The sequence below is a fragment of the Apus apus genome, chromosome 1, assembly GCF_020740795.1.
Source record: "Apus apus isolate bApuApu2 chromosome 1, bApuApu2.pri.cur, whole genome shotgun sequence".
Classification (NCBI taxonomy): domain Eukaryota; kingdom Metazoa; phylum Chordata; class Aves; order Apodiformes; family Apodidae; genus Apus; species Apus apus.
The window spans coordinates 124,389,160-124,407,319 of NC_067282.1; the positions used below are offsets into that span (position 1 = coordinate 124,389,160).

At 48.4% G+C, this 18,160-nt stretch overlaps 1 protein-coding gene and 1 long non-coding RNA gene across 6 annotated transcripts in view; one reads left to right on the forward strand and one right to left on the reverse strand.

Moving 5' to 3' along the window:
* Positions 1-18,160, reverse strand: part of LOC127396124 (uncharacterized) — a 69,456-nt gene that overhangs the window by 11,586 nt on the left and 39,710 nt on the right. Inside the window, exon 1 of one of the 3 annotated variants that reach the window (XR_007891916.1) lies at positions 2,855-2,870. The exons of the other annotated variants lie outside the window; for them this stretch is intronic. This is a non-coding gene — a long non-coding RNA (uncharacterized LOC127396124). Of the gene's footprint in view, positions 1-2,854; positions 2,871-18,160 lie in introns of those variants that run through there. 3 annotated transcript variants of the gene reach the window in all.
* PEX5 (peroxisomal biogenesis factor 5) lies at positions 3,617-15,653 on the forward strand. 3 transcript variants are annotated; one of them, XM_051643417.1, is made up of 16 exons: positions 3,617-3,845; positions 4,340-4,539; positions 5,006-5,041; positions 5,197-5,329; positions 5,989-6,123; positions 7,260-7,365; positions 8,723-8,813; positions 9,150-9,266; positions 9,648-9,740; positions 9,923-10,042; positions 10,567-10,710; positions 13,084-13,154; positions 13,321-13,536; positions 13,669-13,834; positions 14,018-14,175; positions 14,547-15,653. In XM_051643417.1, exons 2-16 carry the CDS (start codon positions 4,390-4,392, stop codon positions 14,746-14,748), a joined length of 1,938 nt encoding a protein of 645 aa, XP_051499377.1. In that variant the 5' UTR covers positions 3,617-3,845; positions 4,340-4,389; the 3' UTR covers positions 14,749-15,653. The 3 variants fall into 3 exon arrangements, with proteins under 3 accessions (XP_051499377.1, XP_051499393.1, XP_051499385.1); XM_051643433.1 differs by lacking the exon at positions 9,150-9,266 and having other exon boundaries at positions 3,619-3,845; XM_051643425.1 differs by lacking the exon at positions 3,617-3,845 and having other exon boundaries at positions 4,200-4,539.

Consider the following 18,160-nt stretch of genomic DNA (forward strand, 5'->3'; position numbering starts at 1 on the left):
ACTCCAGTTTGGGTACCACACTGCTACAATCAGGCAAATGTGGGAGAGTGAACCCCAAGAGAGGAGCAACTCTCCTTGAAAAAAATAGTGTGTAGTGTTAGAGAAGAAGGAATTGAGGGAGGCATGGCAACTGACTTCAAGTGCATACAAAGTCACTTCAAAGAGGAAATTAATAATTTCCTTATGTATGGTGAAGAAGAACTCTCAGCCCATCAGTAGTGCCTGGCACAACATGGAAAATAAAGGGAAGACCAGTAAAAAGACTGACCTTCTGGTCAGTGAAGTGGAAAATTGGCCAACGATACCGAGAAGTTCTAAGTATTTTTCACGTGTACGCACTGTGATGGTGACTAGGATGAACATTTAAATAGCAACAGTGGAAAGTGGGTGAAAAGTCATTTGGGATTTCTAAGTGCTTAGGCAAAGTCAGTGCTTTCAAACCAGTTAGGCTTGATGAAATTAATCCTGAAATGGTTGCAGAACTGGCTGAAGCAACATCAGGCCCACTGGCAGTTATCTTTGAAATCTGTAGAGAATGTTCAAAAGGCTGGAAAAGGTCAAACATATTGGCTATTCAAAAATAAAAGGGATCTGATCAATTACTGGCTAGTCAGCTTTATTGCCTCCCCCTGTGATCCTGGAACAAATAAACATTAAGCGGACAACTCACATTTTCCATTTGTCAGAAAAAGAAATCAAGTCAAACCAATCTTTCAGGGTAGACCAAAAAGCCTTGTGGATAAGGAAGTAACAATAGATGTCATATATTTTTACTTCAGGAAGGATTTAAATTCTGTTTCATCTGACAGTCTTGCAAACCAGCTAGGAGACATGGGAAACTGGACCTACTGAAAGAAAGAATTAATTTCACTGAGTTAGGATGGGGAATAGCCAGGCAGAGACCTCCATTTTTGAAGGCCCAGGCAGAGTGCTGGCCATCAAACTCAGGCTAGCTGAGGGATGCAGGGCCCAAAATAGCCTTTTCAGGAATTGTACAATTTACTTTTCTCACCTCTCCAGGAGTTAATGAGGCCCCCTGATATTTCAGTTCTTGCTGCCTAAATATGTACACTTCACATACAAGGGCCCATTGTCTTTCTTCCTTTTCCTTGTGACTTGAGCTCAGACCCTTTGCTTTCTACCTGCAAACAGAAATGTTTGTGGCTTCAGCAGGATACTTATCCACCAACAGCTATAGCTGTGGTCATCCTGGATGCCATGCCACCATGGCCGCTTCTGATTCCTTTGGTTACATCACAGTCTTTTGGGACTGTAAGGCATGAATGGGGCTACCCAGCTTTTCCTTCTGTCTCCATTGCTCTGGGTCTAAAACCTAGAAAGTCTCATTCTGAAAGGCCCCTTTCTGTACCTCCAAGTGAAGGAACACCCATGTCTCACACTTAGGCAATGGCAAACGTTGTCTGAGCCATGGAAGATGATTTTGGAAGGCCTCTTCCAGGCTGTCTTCAGATTGGTGCAAACGCTACCATGCCATTGGCAAAGAGGGAAGAGAAAAGAGGATAATTTTTTTTCTGTGTTTGTTGTCCCTGCAGGCTGCAGCAATAACCCCATGTGGGTTCCCAATGGAGCCTGTTCTTGCTGCTCACCACTGAGGAAGGGAGGCTGTGGGGACATTTTAACAGGTCAGTCTTTCATAGTCCCTGCACTCAACCAGCAAGACAGGCTGGACTGATACCATAGGCTGTGTGTCATGGGCGTAGCCCAAGACCCTGTTACAAAAGTTTATAAATCAAAACCGCTTCATCTTCACTTGTTAATGTCCAGGCCCTGATGGCTTTTAGATTTCTGCCCATGCCTTATCTCAATGCCGACACCTTGTGCAGTCTCTTGTTTTTCTTAGGAGGAGCACTGGTCCATCTGTTCTTCTTGAAAGTAATTCAGGATTGTGCCCAAAAGCCTCCCCCATCTGTCTCTTTTCTTCAAGTGCTCTTGCTAACCCTTGATCAGATGGAGTATATACAGGATTGGCTTTTGGTAACAGCAGGTGAGTCTTGTTTGGGCTTCGTTCTGGAAGGGCCAGGTTAGTGTACTCATGGTCCTAGGATGATTACAATCTACAGGCAAGAAGAGAGAACTACCACAAGGTAGAGACATCTGGAAGAGTGGAATGTATTGTCCCAGTTACATGAAAATGTCAAGTGTCACCATCTTCATGCAGCTGCCTGAGATGTAAGGTGCTCCCACATCAGTGCCTGAATGCATGTCTGAAATGTGCTTCCAAAGTGAATTTTCTAGTAATTCCACTTGCTGGGCTTTGCTTTCTAGTGCAGAACAGTCTCAGTGTGCAAACCAGGTTATTTTCAGGTGGGGTTAAGCTAGTAGATGTGCCATGCAAAGGAGCACACCTCCTGCAGTTCAGCGACTGATTGCTGTGCAGTTCGTGGGACCAAGGAAGACACAGACCAAAGTAAAGCACCCCAAACCTGTTTGGTGTGGATGCTGGACTTCCAGCCCAGCTCTATCACTTTGAAGATGCGCTCCTGTTGAGTCATACTATTTGCTAGCACAGAACTGGCTGGAGGTGTCATATGCTTTTCAATGCTGTAAGGAGAGCAGTCTAGAAGACTTACTGACAAATAATAGTGTCTGAAACAGCAGTTTGTGGACATGTGGACTGCTTCTGGGAAGTTTGGAGAGGATCCTGCAGAGAAGCATTTTTGTTTTGATAAGAAACATAGAATGGTCTGTTTTGGAAGGCACCTTAAAGATCATCTAGATCCAACCCCCCTGCATGGGCAGGGACACCTCCCACCACACCAGGTTGCTCAGAGTCCCATCCAACCTGCCCTTGAACACTGCCAGGGAGGGGGCAGCCACAGCTTCTCTGGGCTACCTGTGCCAGTGTCTCAGCAAAGACAACAGGATAGGATCTGGTTCTGAAACTAATTTATTTCTAGGACCATACTGTCACAGAATGCAAACATCTCTTTGTGCCTTTCTCATTCTTTTAAAGAGAATGATTTTCCAGGTGCTTTGCTTTTCCTTTAGAATTGCACATGTAGAAGGATGAAAACTGTAAAGAAGCCGACATTCCTACAGCTTCTCTGAAGCCATCACATACTTTCCGGCCAAATGCAGGCGATTCTTACCTGCTGCCACCAGCTATCCCAAAGCAAATAATAAATCTGAACACGTGCTTTTCCCAAACACTACAAGAACCTCCCGTTCTCCACCTGCCTGTGCAAGGACTCTCCCCTCAGGCTGGAGCCCCGGGCTCTGCTGCGGTGTGGGCTGCAGTCACTGGCAGGGCAAAAATCCCTTACCCGTGTCTCCAGTTCAGCCGAGGTGAGTGTCCAACCTGACACTGGCCCTGCGGCAGAGCTGCTAATAAATGCAATGCATGTACTGGCCCTGTGACACGGTTTCAATCACAGCCTTATGTGTGTATTTCTATGGGTGCATCCCATACACACCCCGCTTGGCTCCAGCGGCGGGCAGGGGGGGCTGGCAAAGCCCGTGCTGGTGTGCTTGTCCTCCGTGTCACCGGAGCTGGGCCCGCGCGGGAGGGCCGGGCTGGGGAACCGGCCCCGCAGCTGCGGGAGGAGAGATGCGGGAGGAGGGAGAGATGCGGGAGGAGAGATGCGGGAGGAGAGAGATGCGGGAGGAGAGATGCTAGGGCAGGGCAGGGCTGCGCTGGCGGCCCTGCAGCCCCCGAGCTGCCCGCAAGGGCTGGAGCTGCCCGGTGCCCCGCTGCGGGGCGGGCTGTGCGGGGCGGCGCGGGGCTCCTGCGCCTTTAAGGCGGCGCGGCGCGGTGCGGGCTGCCCGGCCTGGCCCCGTCAGCGCTGCGCCCGTCCCGCCAGGCCCGAGAGGCCCGGCAGCCGCAGGTACGGCCCGAGCGGGGCAGCCCCGGCGGGCTGGGGCTGGGGCTGGGGCTGGGGCTGCAGCGCCGGGGGTTCCGCCGCTTGGGCGGGCGGGGAGGCGGGCGCGGGGCTGCTGGGGCTGCGGGGCGAGGCCGCGGCCTGGCCCTGCGGGCGAGCGGGTGTCCTCCCCCGGGCCGCGGGGGCTGAGGCGGGGCGGGGGGGGGCCCGGGCGGCCCCGCTGCCGGCCCGGGAGGGGTCTCGTCTTCCGCGCGGTGCTTGTTCCCGGGCGCGGCAGCCGTGCCCGCCCGGGCTGCGCTGGGCCGCGCTGGGCGGCGGTGGGGCAGCTGGCGCCGTGCCCTGCGCCCGGCCCCGTCGTGTCTGACCCCGGCTCGGCGCCTCTGCGGGCCCGCAGCGCGGGGAGGGCTGCGGGAGGGGGTCCGGAGCCAGGCCCGGGGCGCCCCCGGGAGCCGGGGGTTCCTTCTGGCGTTCACCCGGTGTCCGTGCCGCCCCGCGGGCAGGTGCGGGTCTGGTGGGGTTGGAGACGGAGGCTCCCTGCCTGCCAGGCGCCATGGCCATGAGGGAGCTGGTGGAACCGGAGTGCGGGGGCTCCAACCCGCTCATGAAGCTGGCCGGCCACTTCACCCAGGACAAAGCTTTGCGACAGGAAGGACTTCAGGGCCCGCTGTCCTGGCCCCCCGGGGCTCCGGGGGCTGCAGCCGTGAGTATTGCTGTGCTTGCTGGGCTGGGGCCTGCCAGTCAGCACGGGTGTGCTGGGGTCGGGGGCAGTGGTGCGGTGGGACTGCGGGTGCAGGTAGGTGTCGAGTTGCTTTTTTTTCTGGGCCAAGGGACCAGGGTGTCACCCGATTTGTCCAGCAGCCAGGCGGGGCAAGGACTTGTTTGTGGAAGCTGTGTTTATGGGCACTCGGAGGGTGTTGGTGGCTGTGGTGAGCTGTATGCCTTGCTGTCACAGGCCCTAGCACAGAACGTGGTGGGAGGATGGGGTTTAGTGTCAGTCAAGCTATTCCTACTCCTTTAACTTCCACATAAGCAGGCAACTAATGCAAGAAGATGCTGACAGCCTAATCTCGAGGAAGATGTTAACTAACTGGGTCGTGGTGTGTGTGTGTGTGCAGAGAGAGGTAGGGGACAAAGCTGTTGGTATAATTGCCCACTGTTCCCTCTAGGTATCCAAACCATTGGGAGGAGCCACTGAAGATGAGGTGAGGGTGGATTGATTATTCTCCTTACTGCTTTTCTCATCAACACCATTTGCTGTTTTTCCCCTTACCTGATTCTTACGTGTCTGTTTCTTTCTCTTATGCTCCACCTGTTTGTCTTCTGTGCTCTGTTTGTATTTGATCTCTGTCGTTGGCAGCTGGTTGGAGAGTTCCTGCAAGAGCAAAATGCTGCGTTACTGTCCCGTGCACCCCAGACCTTTAAGATGGATGACCTTTTGGCTGAGATGCAAGAGATTGAACAGTCAAGCTTCCGACAGGCCCCTCAGCGAGGTGAGGGGAGCAGGAGTAGGTGGAGAGCTGGAAAATGTCTTTGTGTTACGTTTAAGCTCCTAGCAGGGTCGTGCCTGTCTATTCAGCACTTGTGAGATTGTGTCTGGAGAATTGTTTCTAGATTCAGGCTTCCCAGTACACTGACATACTGGAACAGGTCCAGTGGGGATCAGTAAGGTGTTCAGGGAGTGGAATACATGGTGTAAGAGGCAAGGTTGAGGGAACTGGGTTTTTTCAGCCTGGGGAAGAGGAGTCTAAGGGGCATTGGGGGTGGAGTGTCTACTTGCTGTCTTCAGCAGCCATGGCCAGGATCTTTGTGGCAATATAGAGCAAAAGAAGGGGCGATGGGTAGAACTTGTGGAATGGGGACTAGATGTAAGGAAGTATTTCTTCCCAGTTCAGTGCTGGAACAGGTGCCCAGGGAGGCTGGGAAATTGTCAGCTGTGGACAGGTTCAAAAGTTACCTGATGAATGCCCCAAGTAACCTAATCTCTATCTTCAGTGTTAACACTGTCAACCCCCAGAGATTCCTTCCAAGTGGAATCTTTCTCTGATTTTGTTATGACAAAGAAGTATGAGAGATGATGAAGGCTAGCCTGAGACACTTAAATGATGCTTTTGAGTCCTCCAGTCCTCACTTCTGCTTTTTCTTTTTGCAGCTCCAGGTGTGGCAGCCCTGGCACTGTCTGAAAACTGGACCCAGGAATTCTTGGCTGCAGCAGATAGTGCTGGTGATGTCTCTTCAGATTACAACGAGGCTGACTGGTCACAGGAGTTCATTGCAGAAGTGACAGGTGAAGGATTCAATTTGGAATTACTGTCAAGGTGTTGCTGGGTCAGATGCCTGTGTATAGTGGAGAGTTAAGGAATGTGAATCTGGAGTAATACTTTGAGCCCAGTAGTCAGCGTGTGCCATAGCAGCTTTAATGGGGAGTAAAAAAAAAGCTCCTTTGTGATGGCTTAGACAGATTGTTCACAATGTGTCATGAACAGTTTTGGTAGAAGGGGTCTTCTGTGTGTTTGTTTTTTTCGTGTTTGTTTTTTGTTTTAGCTTAGGGTACTTGGAGAGAAATTAAGCAGGCTATTCTAACTGCTTTTATAAAAATTTATTAAAATTACTATGATTCACCTAACATAAATTCTGGCAATGGTCTGGTACTGCTTCTTGGTTATATATTCTGTAATTCCTTCTCTTAAGGCTAGCTTTGCCTTTGGAACAAAGGTAAATAATTGTTAATGTGCTTTGTCCAAATACTTTTTGTCAGCTTCATGGAAGGACTTTGCATGTTGGAAGTGTGCAGAGTGAATGTTTCTGGCCCAAAGGTTAAGCTTTCCAGTTCAAGTGAGCCAGTAGTTTATTTGAAAAGCCATCCTGCATTGTGTATAGAGCTGGAGCTGGAATAGGGGCCTGTTACCATCCATGACCTAACTTGGAAATTATGAGTAAGGTTTAAATAAATGCTATTCTCTAGGATTTGCCACTAAACAGAGACAGGTAGACCCATTCTTTGACCTTAGTTCTTTATACTCCTGGGAATATAAATAAACTTTTACACAGGTATTTGAGAAAGTTCTGATGAAAACCTAGTGCTTTGTAGGCTGTGCTTTTGACAGAGACTTGTGATGCATTGCTAATTTGCTTGACCTACATAGTATCTCACATGGAGCAGACAAATAAGTTGTGAAATTAAAGTAGAAAATGGTAAGGATTTTGGCACCACAGTGGCATCTCTATTAATACACAGTCTGCTCCTAATGCTTGATTTTTAGATCAAAATAAACTAAGATAGAAGAAACATGCATGAACAACCTTTCTTTGAAGAGGCTTTCTCTGTATGTTAGTATGTGTGTAAAGAGGAGAGGGCAAAGTTAACGAGTGATCATCTGCTTATCTTGCTCTTCTCCCCATCCTTCCCCATGTCCTGTGCAGATCCACTGTCTGTGTCTCCTGCCAAGTGGGCAGAAGAATACCTAGAGCAGTCAGAGGAGAAACTGTGGCTTGGGGAATCGGAAGACCAGTCTTTGGCAGATAAATGGTGAGTCTGTCTTAGCTAGACTAGTTGTTGCTGCTGTGCACTTGAGTGAGTGAAATTTGGATAGGTGAAAGGAATCTGCTATAGTCTGAATGCTTTTGTGTCATTCAGCCCAGACTGATGTTCTCAGTCCTTTGGTTTCGGAGAATGGAGGAAATAATGCTTGGAGACTGAAGCTTTTAAGAGATCCTAGCTTTTTCTGTTTTCTGGTTCCACGAAGATATTATGATCATGTATGCTAGCTTAATTTCATGCCTAATGCAAAGCTCCTTAAGGGAGATTACAGGAGTGAGTTCAGGAACTCCTAATCAAGCAGACCTTTTTTCCCCCCAACAGGTGCTTTTTTAGATTTAGAGATCTCAAGTACCAGACTCCGATAGTTGTAAACTTTCATCACTTTATTCTCCCTGTCTGACAAACCACATCCAGCCTTTCCTTTGCGTATTTCTAGATTCAGCATTTCAGACTTTATTTTCATGTGTTTTTGTGTGGTAGAGAACAGTCTACTACTACAGATATTCTCTGTATAGGTGCCTCTTGACTACAGTCAAGTTTTTGAATTAAAGCAGCAAAACAAAACCAAGCGATTTGGGCTTCTTAGATCTTTCCCTAAAAGAGATTTTGCAAATTTGTATTCTCCTTCCTCCTGGCTCTTGCATTTTTTGTTAACTTTCTGTATATCTGGACATTCCTGAGTTATTGCTGCCAGTTCCAAAGACTTCACCAAGACCGAACGTAGTGGTAACACCTGAGACTGGTCTATCCTGCTGTAAGCCAGACAACATTCTGAGTGCTTGCTATAAGCCCTTGGTCCTCTGCAGAGTTAATGCTCTTCTGAGACACCATTCCTCTTCCATGAGCATCACCTACTTTGTTTCTAGGTATAGGACCTTGTTTTTGGTAGTGCTGAAACCTGCATCTGAGCTTGCCAAGGAATTTTGTCTGTTCTGCAGAACTGTGCTGTCACTGTGATTGTTTAATTCTGCTACTGTTTGTACCAGTCACTTGCACAGTTAATGTACCTAGTAGTAATTAATGTAGTATGTAAACTAGCAGTAATTTTGTATTTTTACAGATGGATAAAGGTACTGAGTCACTTAGGAGGACCTGAGGGTCTTTCAGGAGGGTTTGTATCCCTCAATACCGTTGTCTGGTCCCTCCCTTTAAGGGTTCAAGGGCAGGTTGGATGGGACTCAGAGCAACCTGGTCTAGTGGGAGGTGTCCCTCTCCATGCAGGGGGTTGGATCTAGATGACTTTTAAGGTCCCTTCCAACCCAGACCATTCTATGATCCCATGAAAGTGTTCACTGTTGCCTTGGTATCAGACTATCTCTTTCCCTTTTACTGCACTGGAACACAGGTATGAGGAATATCAGCCTGAAGATGATCTTAAGAAAACTGTTAGTGATTTCCTCTCTAAAGTGGATGATCCAAAACTCCAGAATTCTGAGGTAAGAAATTCCCTGACGGGTGTTGACAGGTATCTAGTGTGAATAAGGGATGTGGAGAACCGAGAAGGGGGAAGACAGTAAAGGAATAAAGCCTCCTGCTGTCTTGAGTTTCCATTTCTTCCCTGATTCCTAGAAGTTGAACCCTACGATCGACTCTAGGTATTAGACATCTCTACTGCATGACTCTGGTGGAGTCCTTTCCTGCCCACCTTTTTGGGCATTTTCTGCTCACTTTGCAGAGAGAAGTCGTCTTAGTGAAGGAGGGGAGCATGGGCAGAGGGGCTTGTTGGCAAAGCCCCTGCTCGGCTCCACTCGTGTTTCATTTCTCTGCCACAGTTCCTAAAGTTTGTCCGCCAAATCGGAGAAGGGAGGGTATCGATCGAAGCTAATCAGGTGACCCACAGAGACCAAGATCAGGCAGAGCAATGGGCAGCTGAGTTTATACAGCAGCAGGTAGGAGCCCCAGCCCTGTGTGCCCTGAAGGAGGAGAGCTTGTTGTCACAGTGCGCAGTCTGGGAGTGAGGGAGAGTGGCAAGCCCAGCTCTCAGCCATGCTCTACTAATGACTAGGTGTTGGGAGGCCAGGGAGGGGCTGTTGGGATCTTAACACAGTCTAGCCAGGATCTGCCAAGGTATTTGGACAGTGTGAGTTTTCTCATTTGCCATAGCACCTGGGAGGAAAGGGGTGTCCAAAAGAACTCTTCTCCACTTGACAGGCCATCAGTTCTTGCTGATGGGGAGAGAGGGTCATCACAGACCCTCCTGCTGTTTTGGGATGTGCCCCAAGGTTGCCAAATTCTAAAATGAAAGTGTGTTTCTGTTTCCAAACTCCCAGGGGGCGTCTGATGGCTGGGTGGATCAATTTGCACCATCTGGGAGCGCGTCAGCTCTTGATAAGGAATTTGAACAGGCAAAGACTGCTGTGGAGGTAAAGTCTCATGGAGGAGGAGGGCTGGGGTACCAACTCGGAGCCACTCATGGCAGGGTTACCTCTCTTTTCTTTGTGTGCTGTGATGAGAGCTAGAGATGTTTAAGAGGGTGTTCTCTGGGGTGTCTGTAGAGCTCAGTTTAAGGTTGAGGTACTGTAGTCACTTTCTGTTCTCCCTTTAGTCAGATGTGGACTTCTGGGACAAACTCCAGGCAGAATGGGAGGAGATGGCCAGGAGAGATGCAGAGGCCCACCCTTGGCTTTCTGATTATGAAGACCTCAGCTCCTCATCATATGACAAGGTAACAGAGAACAGGGTCCCTTAGCCCTAGCACTGCAATGGCCTGCCTTAAGCAGTCTGGCAGTATGTCTGCATCACAGGTAGGTTCCACACACCCCAAATGCTGCTGGATTCCTTCTCACACTGATCTTTTGCTGCCGCTTGTACCCTCATCCCAGATCAGCTAGACAGTAAACAAATACTGTTTTCACTTCTGCTTATCTACAAATGTGATCTTCCAATTAATTCTGGGATTCTTTGCAATCAGAGCAAGTGTTGTTGCCTCTGCCCAAGCTAATAGGGGACATACCAGATGTTTAGTGTCTGTTGCAGGTCTGGTCTGGGGGAATTTTTCAGCACGGAACAGGCAGGAAGAATAGCCATTGTTCCCTGATGTGCTGCAAACTGGCAGAGAAGGCAACATGCTGCCTGGTCTGCAGTTTGTGTTTCTGATGCAGCAAGACTAGAGTGTGCTGTGCTGTAAAGAGGTTTTTTTCTCCCTAAGCCCATCTCTTAGCATTAGCCCCTCTCTGCCTTCCCTGCTAGGGTTACCAGTTTGAGGAGGACAATCCCATGAGAGATCACCCAGATGCATTTGAAGAGGGACGGAAGCGCTTGAAGGAAGGTGACCTCCCCAATGCTGTCTTGCTCTTTGAGGCTGCAGTGCAACAGAAGCCAGATCATATGGAGGTGAGTGAGAGCAGACGTAACAGGCTTTGGCCAGGTGTCCTGCTACTTGGTTCCTTCCCTTGTCCGGTGTCCTGGTGTATGTACAAAACTCACTCATAACACCGGTGTGTTAGGAGCTGTGCAGGGTGTATGAAAACATCTCATTTTCCTGTGACTCTGGATATGTCGCTGGTCTATGTGAATCCTCAGGAGGGCTGTGGGCAGGGTGGTTTATGGCAAAGGTCGCTTACAAAATACACAGGCTCTGGCCCAGAGCTGTGTGAAATCTTTGGAGCACATAGGACTGTGCATGGAGCCAAGACAAGGAGTTCTCATCTCATAAGTTGCTTCTATGTAAGCCTTTATTGTCATTGCTTACAGCAGATGCTAACTGTCTCCGGTATCTGTATTAAAGACTAGTTCTGTGCAGCTTGTTAGACTAGGGTTCCTGGTTAGGTCTTCCATCTAGATGCCAGGAGAAGATATTATCCAAAAGGGTTGAGGGACATGGCTTGAGTGTCCTCACAGTTTTAATTTGAAGTTGTGAGCCAGTGGATGGTTTTTATACAAGTTTCCATCTCCTAATTCAGTGAATACTTATTTCCATAAAGCACTTCAGCTCCTGCAGGATGGATTGAGAAATGGGATAGGCAGTGTGCTTTTCTTCAGGGGTAGAGAATGTGGATAGTTTCAGGAGGAAAGAATGCAAATACACCCATGCTGCCTGTTTCTGGAGTGCCTGAGTTGAAGACCCAGGGTTGCTGACTTCTCAGTGTGTCTGATTGAAACCCTGCTAATTGTATGTGATTGGCGTTACCTGATTTGTTAACCATGTGGTTTAGATGAGTGATCTCAGAACAGGGGCTCTTGGCTTCCAGGAATACAGACATACCCTTCCTAGGGTACTGGAAGTATGTGAAAAGTAAGCAGAGGTTTTGGAGACCTACTTGAGCTTTAAAGTTGTCAGAAGGTGTTGCTAATTCTTCTAGAATCAGCACTCCTCTCATAAACTGGGCTGTAGTCTGAGCATGACAGTAGTGGCTGAAGCCTTAAGGGAAGAAATCTTGAGCCAGTTCTGGCTGGCTGTATTGGAAACATTCTGAATTCTGACTCTGCAGAAAGTACAGGAGAAGTTAAGACTTGAGCCACGGTACAGTAATCAAGTAAGACTTAAACAGCTGCTCTGAAGGAAATGTCATGGTTGCTTTGGTGCAAATCACAACTTTACTTTGAGTCTCAGCTCTTCTGCCTGCAGAGCACTCTGCAGTTATCACTCGTCGGCTTTTACTGAGTTGCACTGGGCTGTATGGTGAGGCATTAGAGACTTGAGACAGTAGACTGCCTCTTGTGGTGGCTTATGCAGTGTGTCTGGATCTTTAATAATGAAAGTCACCTTGCTTAAGGCAGTGGATACTGCATTTTGTGACTTGTGGTCAAAAAGCAGGTACTTCATGCTGACTATCCAGCCTGTTTTTGAGCATGGGGTGTGGTTATCAACATAAAGTGAACAGGTACTTTGGATTTAGTGCCTTAATTAAGTATTCCCTGTGTCAGCAGCTTGGAGATCAATGTGGTTTTCATGTACTGGTGTCATGATAATTGAGGATTTAGTAAAGTAACAGTGCTTCTAATTCCAGGTCTGATGGTCAGCTTCTGAAGGTTATCACTTGCTAGTGAGTCACAGAATCATAGAATGTGTGTAGTTGAGAGGGGCCCTTAAGGGTCATCAAGTCCACCCCCCTCTGCAGTGAGCAGTATCTCTTTAACTAGATCAGGTTGCTCAGAGCCCAGTCAAGCCTGACCTTGAATGTTTCCAGGAATGGAGGCTCTACCATCTCTCTGGGTAACCTGTTCCAGTGCTTCACCACCCTCATAGGAAAAACTTCTTCCTGATAACCAGTCTAAATGTACCCTCCTCTAGTTTAAGGCTATGGACCACTGTACAAGAATATACAGCTGTCCACCTTGTGGCTCTCCTCATTGTTAGCACTGCTGCTGTGCTGTTTTGCTCATAGGAAATAAGAGATCTGCTTTTCCCTTCTCCTGTGCAGTTTGACCACAGGTAGAAGTTAAAAGTGGAGATTCTGTGACGTAAGTGTAAAACTACCAACAGTTGCTTTATGCTTGATCTCCAGGTAGACTTTCACTTCTCCTATTCATGACTACAGGAATGCCAGTTTTACTGGCCTTGATGACTTACGTGCCCTGAAGTCTATATGTCTTCTGAGATAAGTTTGTATCTGCGGCCAATGTGTATACGTGCATATATTTGGTCTCACTCTTAAAGTGTGTGGGATAATATGGTGGATTTTATCTCTGCACCTGTGGTTTGAGCCGGTCCTTTTTATCTGGATTTGAAGAAGTCTGACTTTGTGCATCTTTATCTTTTTCCAGGCCTGGCAGTATCTGGGAACTACCCAAGCAGAGAATGAACAGGAGCTTTTGGCAATCAGTGCCCTCAGACAGTGAGTGTTGCAGAAAAGCGTTTGAGCGTGTCTCCTTGTCTAGTTCATAGTGCCACAAGGACCCTGTGGCTCACATGGTGTGCTCGGTTTTCATTGTGTTACCTCCTGTACCTGTGTGTCTCCCACGCTGATTTAATACTGTTCTCACTTTTCCTTTGCCCTGCAGGTGCTTGGAGCTGCAGCCTGGGAACCTCACAGCACTTATGGCTTTAGCAGTCAGCTTCACCAACGAGTCCTTGCAGAAGCAAGCCTGTGAGACACTCCGGGACTGGCTACACCACAAACCAGACTATGCCCACCTGCTGGAGAAGGAACCTGGCGAGAGTGTTGCTGGGACAGACCTGGGGCCTTCCAAGCGTGTCCTGGGTTCCCTGCTGTCTGAGTGAGTTAAGGTTACAAATTTCAACCTTCAGCTGCAGGCCTTCTTGGAAAGGTTGAAGCTGGTCCAGGCAGGAGCAACCCAAAGCCAGCTCTCTCCACAGCACACCAATATGCTTGTTCTGTGCTTTTCCAGCTCCTTGTTCACTGAGGTGAAAGAGCTGTTCTTGGCAGCTGTGCGCAGCAACCCCTCGTCTGTGGATCCTGATGTTCAGTGTGGCCTGGGGGTCCTTTTCAACCTCAGTGGCGAGTACGAGAAGGCTGTGGACTGCTTCACTTCCGCTCTCAGTGTGCGCCCCAATGTAAGGAAGGGCAGATTGTGGATGCTGGAGGAACCTGGTTGATTTATGGGTGAAGGTTTGGGTGGAGGTGCTGCTTGTACGAGAGGCAGGTTTTTGAAGGAGTAAGACACATGGGAAACGGACGGGTGGCTTGGAGTTGAAAAAGATCCAGTTTATCTCAGCCCTTTCTGCCCCCTTATCCAGGACCATCTTCTGTGGAACAAGCTTGGTGCCACCCTGGCAAATGGGAACCGGAGTGAGGAAGCTGTGGCCGCCTATCGTCGGGCACTGGAGATCCAGCCAGGATACATCCGCTCGCGCTACAACTTGGGCATCAGTTGCATCAACTTAGGGGCCCACCGGTGAGCATGGGCTCGGGTAGTTCTGCTGTGACCCCTGAGAGTGAGTGTGTTTTTTTGGGGAGAGGCTGCAAGAGGTCACTACAGCTGTGCATTGCTGCTTGCAGCCTTCCCTTGGCACAGGAGAACAGAGCGAGTGTGTTGGCTCTACCCTGAGAAAAAAGTGTGGGTGTTGATGTAGGGGCCGTCTGACTGCAGCTTCTGTTAAGGGGGAGAAGGGGGAATCTGTGGTGGTTCTGGAGCTGGGCAGGATCTAGTGAAAAGGAGAAACTTTTGAGGGAAAGAAGTAGTTTAGAAGCAAATTGAGGAGGGGCATTACATCATTAGATGTAGAGTTTTCTCCAGTAAGCATGTGTATGTTCTCATCTTGACAGTGAGGCTGTGGAGCACTTCTTGGAGGCTTTGCATATGCAGCAGAAGAGCCGAGGCCCACGGGGGCAGCAAGGTGCAATGTCTGACAACATCTGGAGCACCCTCCGTATGGCCCTTTCCATGCTGGGGCAGAGTGACCTGTATAGGGCAGCTGATGCCCGGGACCTTCCCACACTGCTTCAGGCATTTGGCCTTCAGCAGTGACTCTGGGATGACTTCCCCTGTGAGTGCAGTGTTGGCCTAGCCCAGCAGTGACCTTCCTTAGAGAGGAAGTGTTCACTAGGGTTCACACATATCTTTGCTCTGGTAGGGCAGATCATTGGCAACTGTTTTTTCAAGGACCTCCCTTTAAAGCGTGTGACTTCCCCTGCCTGTCCTTTGTGGCCTGAACATCTCTGAATGGTTCATGTTATCTCCATTACTGACTGACACTGCTGGTAGGGAGGTGATCAAAGTGGGGGAAGATGGCAACATCCAGCCCTCTTGCCAGACTGTATTTGCAGTAATGTCCAGCTTGGCTGTGAGACCTTAGGATAGCTGTTCTGCAGAAACTACCTGCTGGACATGTCTCAATTGCAGGTGGTTTTGGTGGGGTGGGATTGCCACTTGATGCAAGGGGGAAAAATCCTGGATTTTGAGCATGCTTCCCCTGTGTCTGTGCTTGCATGTGTGTATATATGGGTTGCTGGGGAAAACAGGGCAACAGTTCCCTTTTCTGGGTACTGGTAACTTCATGGTACAGCCAGATTCTAGTTTATCAGAGTCTCTTAATGAAACTTTTAAGAGCAGAGTATTTTTGCTAGAGATGCAGGTGGGGGCCCTTAGCCTGTCAAGGTAAGAGGAGATCCCAGAATCTGTCAGACTTGAGAGAATGTCATAGGAATGAAAGTCTAAAAGTTAACCTCCCCTCCCAGAATATGGTGGGGAAAGGTTCAAGTCTTAATTTTCACTTGATCATCTATCATTGTTTTCCTTTGTGCAGAAGTTCCACATCTTGTGTGTAACTGAATCTTGTTAATTATAAATATCTGTATATTCTATTGAGGAAAATGTTTTTTAATTGTAAAGTATTTTGTATATTAAAGAGGGGAGAATTAATATTGCCAAAATGACAACTTTCTCTGTGTCTCTGTTGGAGCTGCTTGCAAGTTGGTTGAACTCTGGGGTATAAACCCACTCGTTTTCAAGAAAGATCAGAGTCTCTCAGTTTCTGTCTCCCCTTTTGACCCAGGCTTTGTTCTATTGATAGCTCATATGCAAATAAAGCTTAAGGGACCTGATTTTGCTGTAGCCTCAGGATTCAGTTCTGTGAGCCAACAGAAGGGCTTTCCTGTGTGAAAAAGCTCCCTTTTTCCTTGTTAAGGTGTAGGGGTCAGAGAAGGATTTATTTCATTTCTCTTGCCACCTGCAATGAGTGAAGTTGTGTTACATTTTCTCACCTCTCTGAGGAACCTGACTGCTACAGTAGTCAAAACTGGGGGCTTAGCCAGGGAGCACTTACCCTTCCTCTTCCACCATGTACCTGCTTCTTTATACCTCTACCTCACAGGCTTAGTTTTTGTCTTGCTACTGTAACAATCGGGAGCAGAAACTGCCAGCCAGTAGTTCTTGCTGTATTCTGAGCTGTAGCTTCCCTGGTGTCTCCCATCCAGCTCTTTGGCACTGAAACCTACACACACTGTTCTGAAATTGCTGTAATGCGTGCACAACAATTTGGTGCTTGTGCTATCTAAAAGGAAGGGAAATGTTGCTGTATTCTGCTCATGCACACAGTGCTCCTGGGCAGAGACAATGCCTTTTGGTTTTTACTGATCTCAGTCTGGTCAGATTCTTCTCTGCTTGGTGAAAGAGAACATGAGTGCCTCTGCTCTCCAGGTGTTCTCCCTTCTCCGGTTCTCTGCTGTTCCTCAACTGATTTTCTTTGCCTCTTTGCTGCACCACATATCACTTCTTGGCCTTCCCTTTTTATCATCCTCAAGTTCTATTAATGCTTCTTCTCCCCTTGGCTTCCTAGTTGTCTCAGTTTCTCTTGTCATTTGTGTTGGTGTCCTTCCCTATCACATATGCCCTCCTGTCCTGCAACTACAGTGAGCTGTCACTGTTTGTTCTCATTCCCTGTAAACTGTTACCACTTTCTTCCTTCCCTCCCACCTTAAATCATCTCACAGCATCTGTGCTGGGCCCAGATCTTCACCTTGTCACGGTTTGACTCAGGATCAGCAATTAAACCAGCAACAATAACGCTCTCCATCCCCTCCCACCCAGGTGGGGAAAGGAGAGAGAGAATTAAGGAGAAAGACTTGCTGGCTTGAAAACTAAACCAGACAGCTTTAATTAAATACTAATGGTAAAAGAAATATGTACATTTATATACAAATGTGTTCAGGAATGTGCAAAGCCCTGTTGCCTCCCCCCAGCCCCAGCAACTCCCAGGGCATCTCCTGAGCTGGGAGCAGTTCCCAAATGTCCCGGAGCTGCTGGAGAGACCAGTAGAGCAGACATGAGCTGAGGGAGAGTGAGGAGGTTCAGGAATGCACAGGCCTGGGGATCAGTGGTGATGGACAGATGGAGTTCTCCTTGGGCACTGGCTATGGATGGAGGAGAAGGGAAGAAGAAGCAGGAAGGGGCTTGACTTCTGTGATCCCTGACCTTACACCGAGCTTACGTGGATATATGGAATGGAATACTTGGATCAGTTTGCTGTCTGCCTAGTCCACTCCTCACAGATACAGCTCTTCAGCTCCCTTTGCATCTGAGGCTGCAGTTTCAACAAGCAGAGCAAAGTGACCCTGGTGTCTCAGCAATAACATAAACATTCCAGCATTATCAGTCCACTAGCTGGAAAACTTGCTGCTAGTTAAAAGAGTGATTACTGAAAAAAAAAAAAAATCAGTAGAAGAAAAATTGGCTTCATCCTGGCTCAAACCAGGACACATCTACACACTAGTCCCTATTGAGTCTCCCAGGGCTGAGTCAAGAATAAGCTGCCTCTCTCCAGACCTTGTCCTATTGTCTTTGGAAATGGAGTATTGGTGCAGGGAACATCATCTGGCTGATCGCATCTGCATTCTGGTTTTAGTTCACACCTTTTGCCTGCTCTCTGCAACCCTGTCTCTGACCACCTCCAAACCAGGCTTGCTCTGGGGGTAAGTATCTTGATTCCAGTTTGCATGTGCAACCACATCCAAATCTGTTGCCAGGCCTCGTTGTACAGTGAGGGTGGGTAGCAGGTACTGAGCATTTTAGACAGATGGAAAGGTAAGGCATTGGGGATGTCTGGAGGCCTTTAATCCAACCCCCTGCTCACTGTAGGCCCAACTTGAATTCTGTGTTGGGGAGCTGAGAGCCTTATAAATGATAATGCTCTGCAATTTTTGTACTTTCTCCTCTTGTACTTTCCACAAGGTACAGAACAGTGGCACATCCTATTGCCACTACAAGCATGTGAGGGACCCCAGCAGGCCCTTCTTTGTTCTTTACCAAATCCACGGGCATGACAGGACCCAAACTAGGTCTTTCAGAGGGCACTGGCAGTGTGGTCAAAGGGGGTGATTCAGTACATGTTCTTCCATCTGTGCTCCTTCCTATGCTTCTGCTGGATTTCTTTCTTCGACGT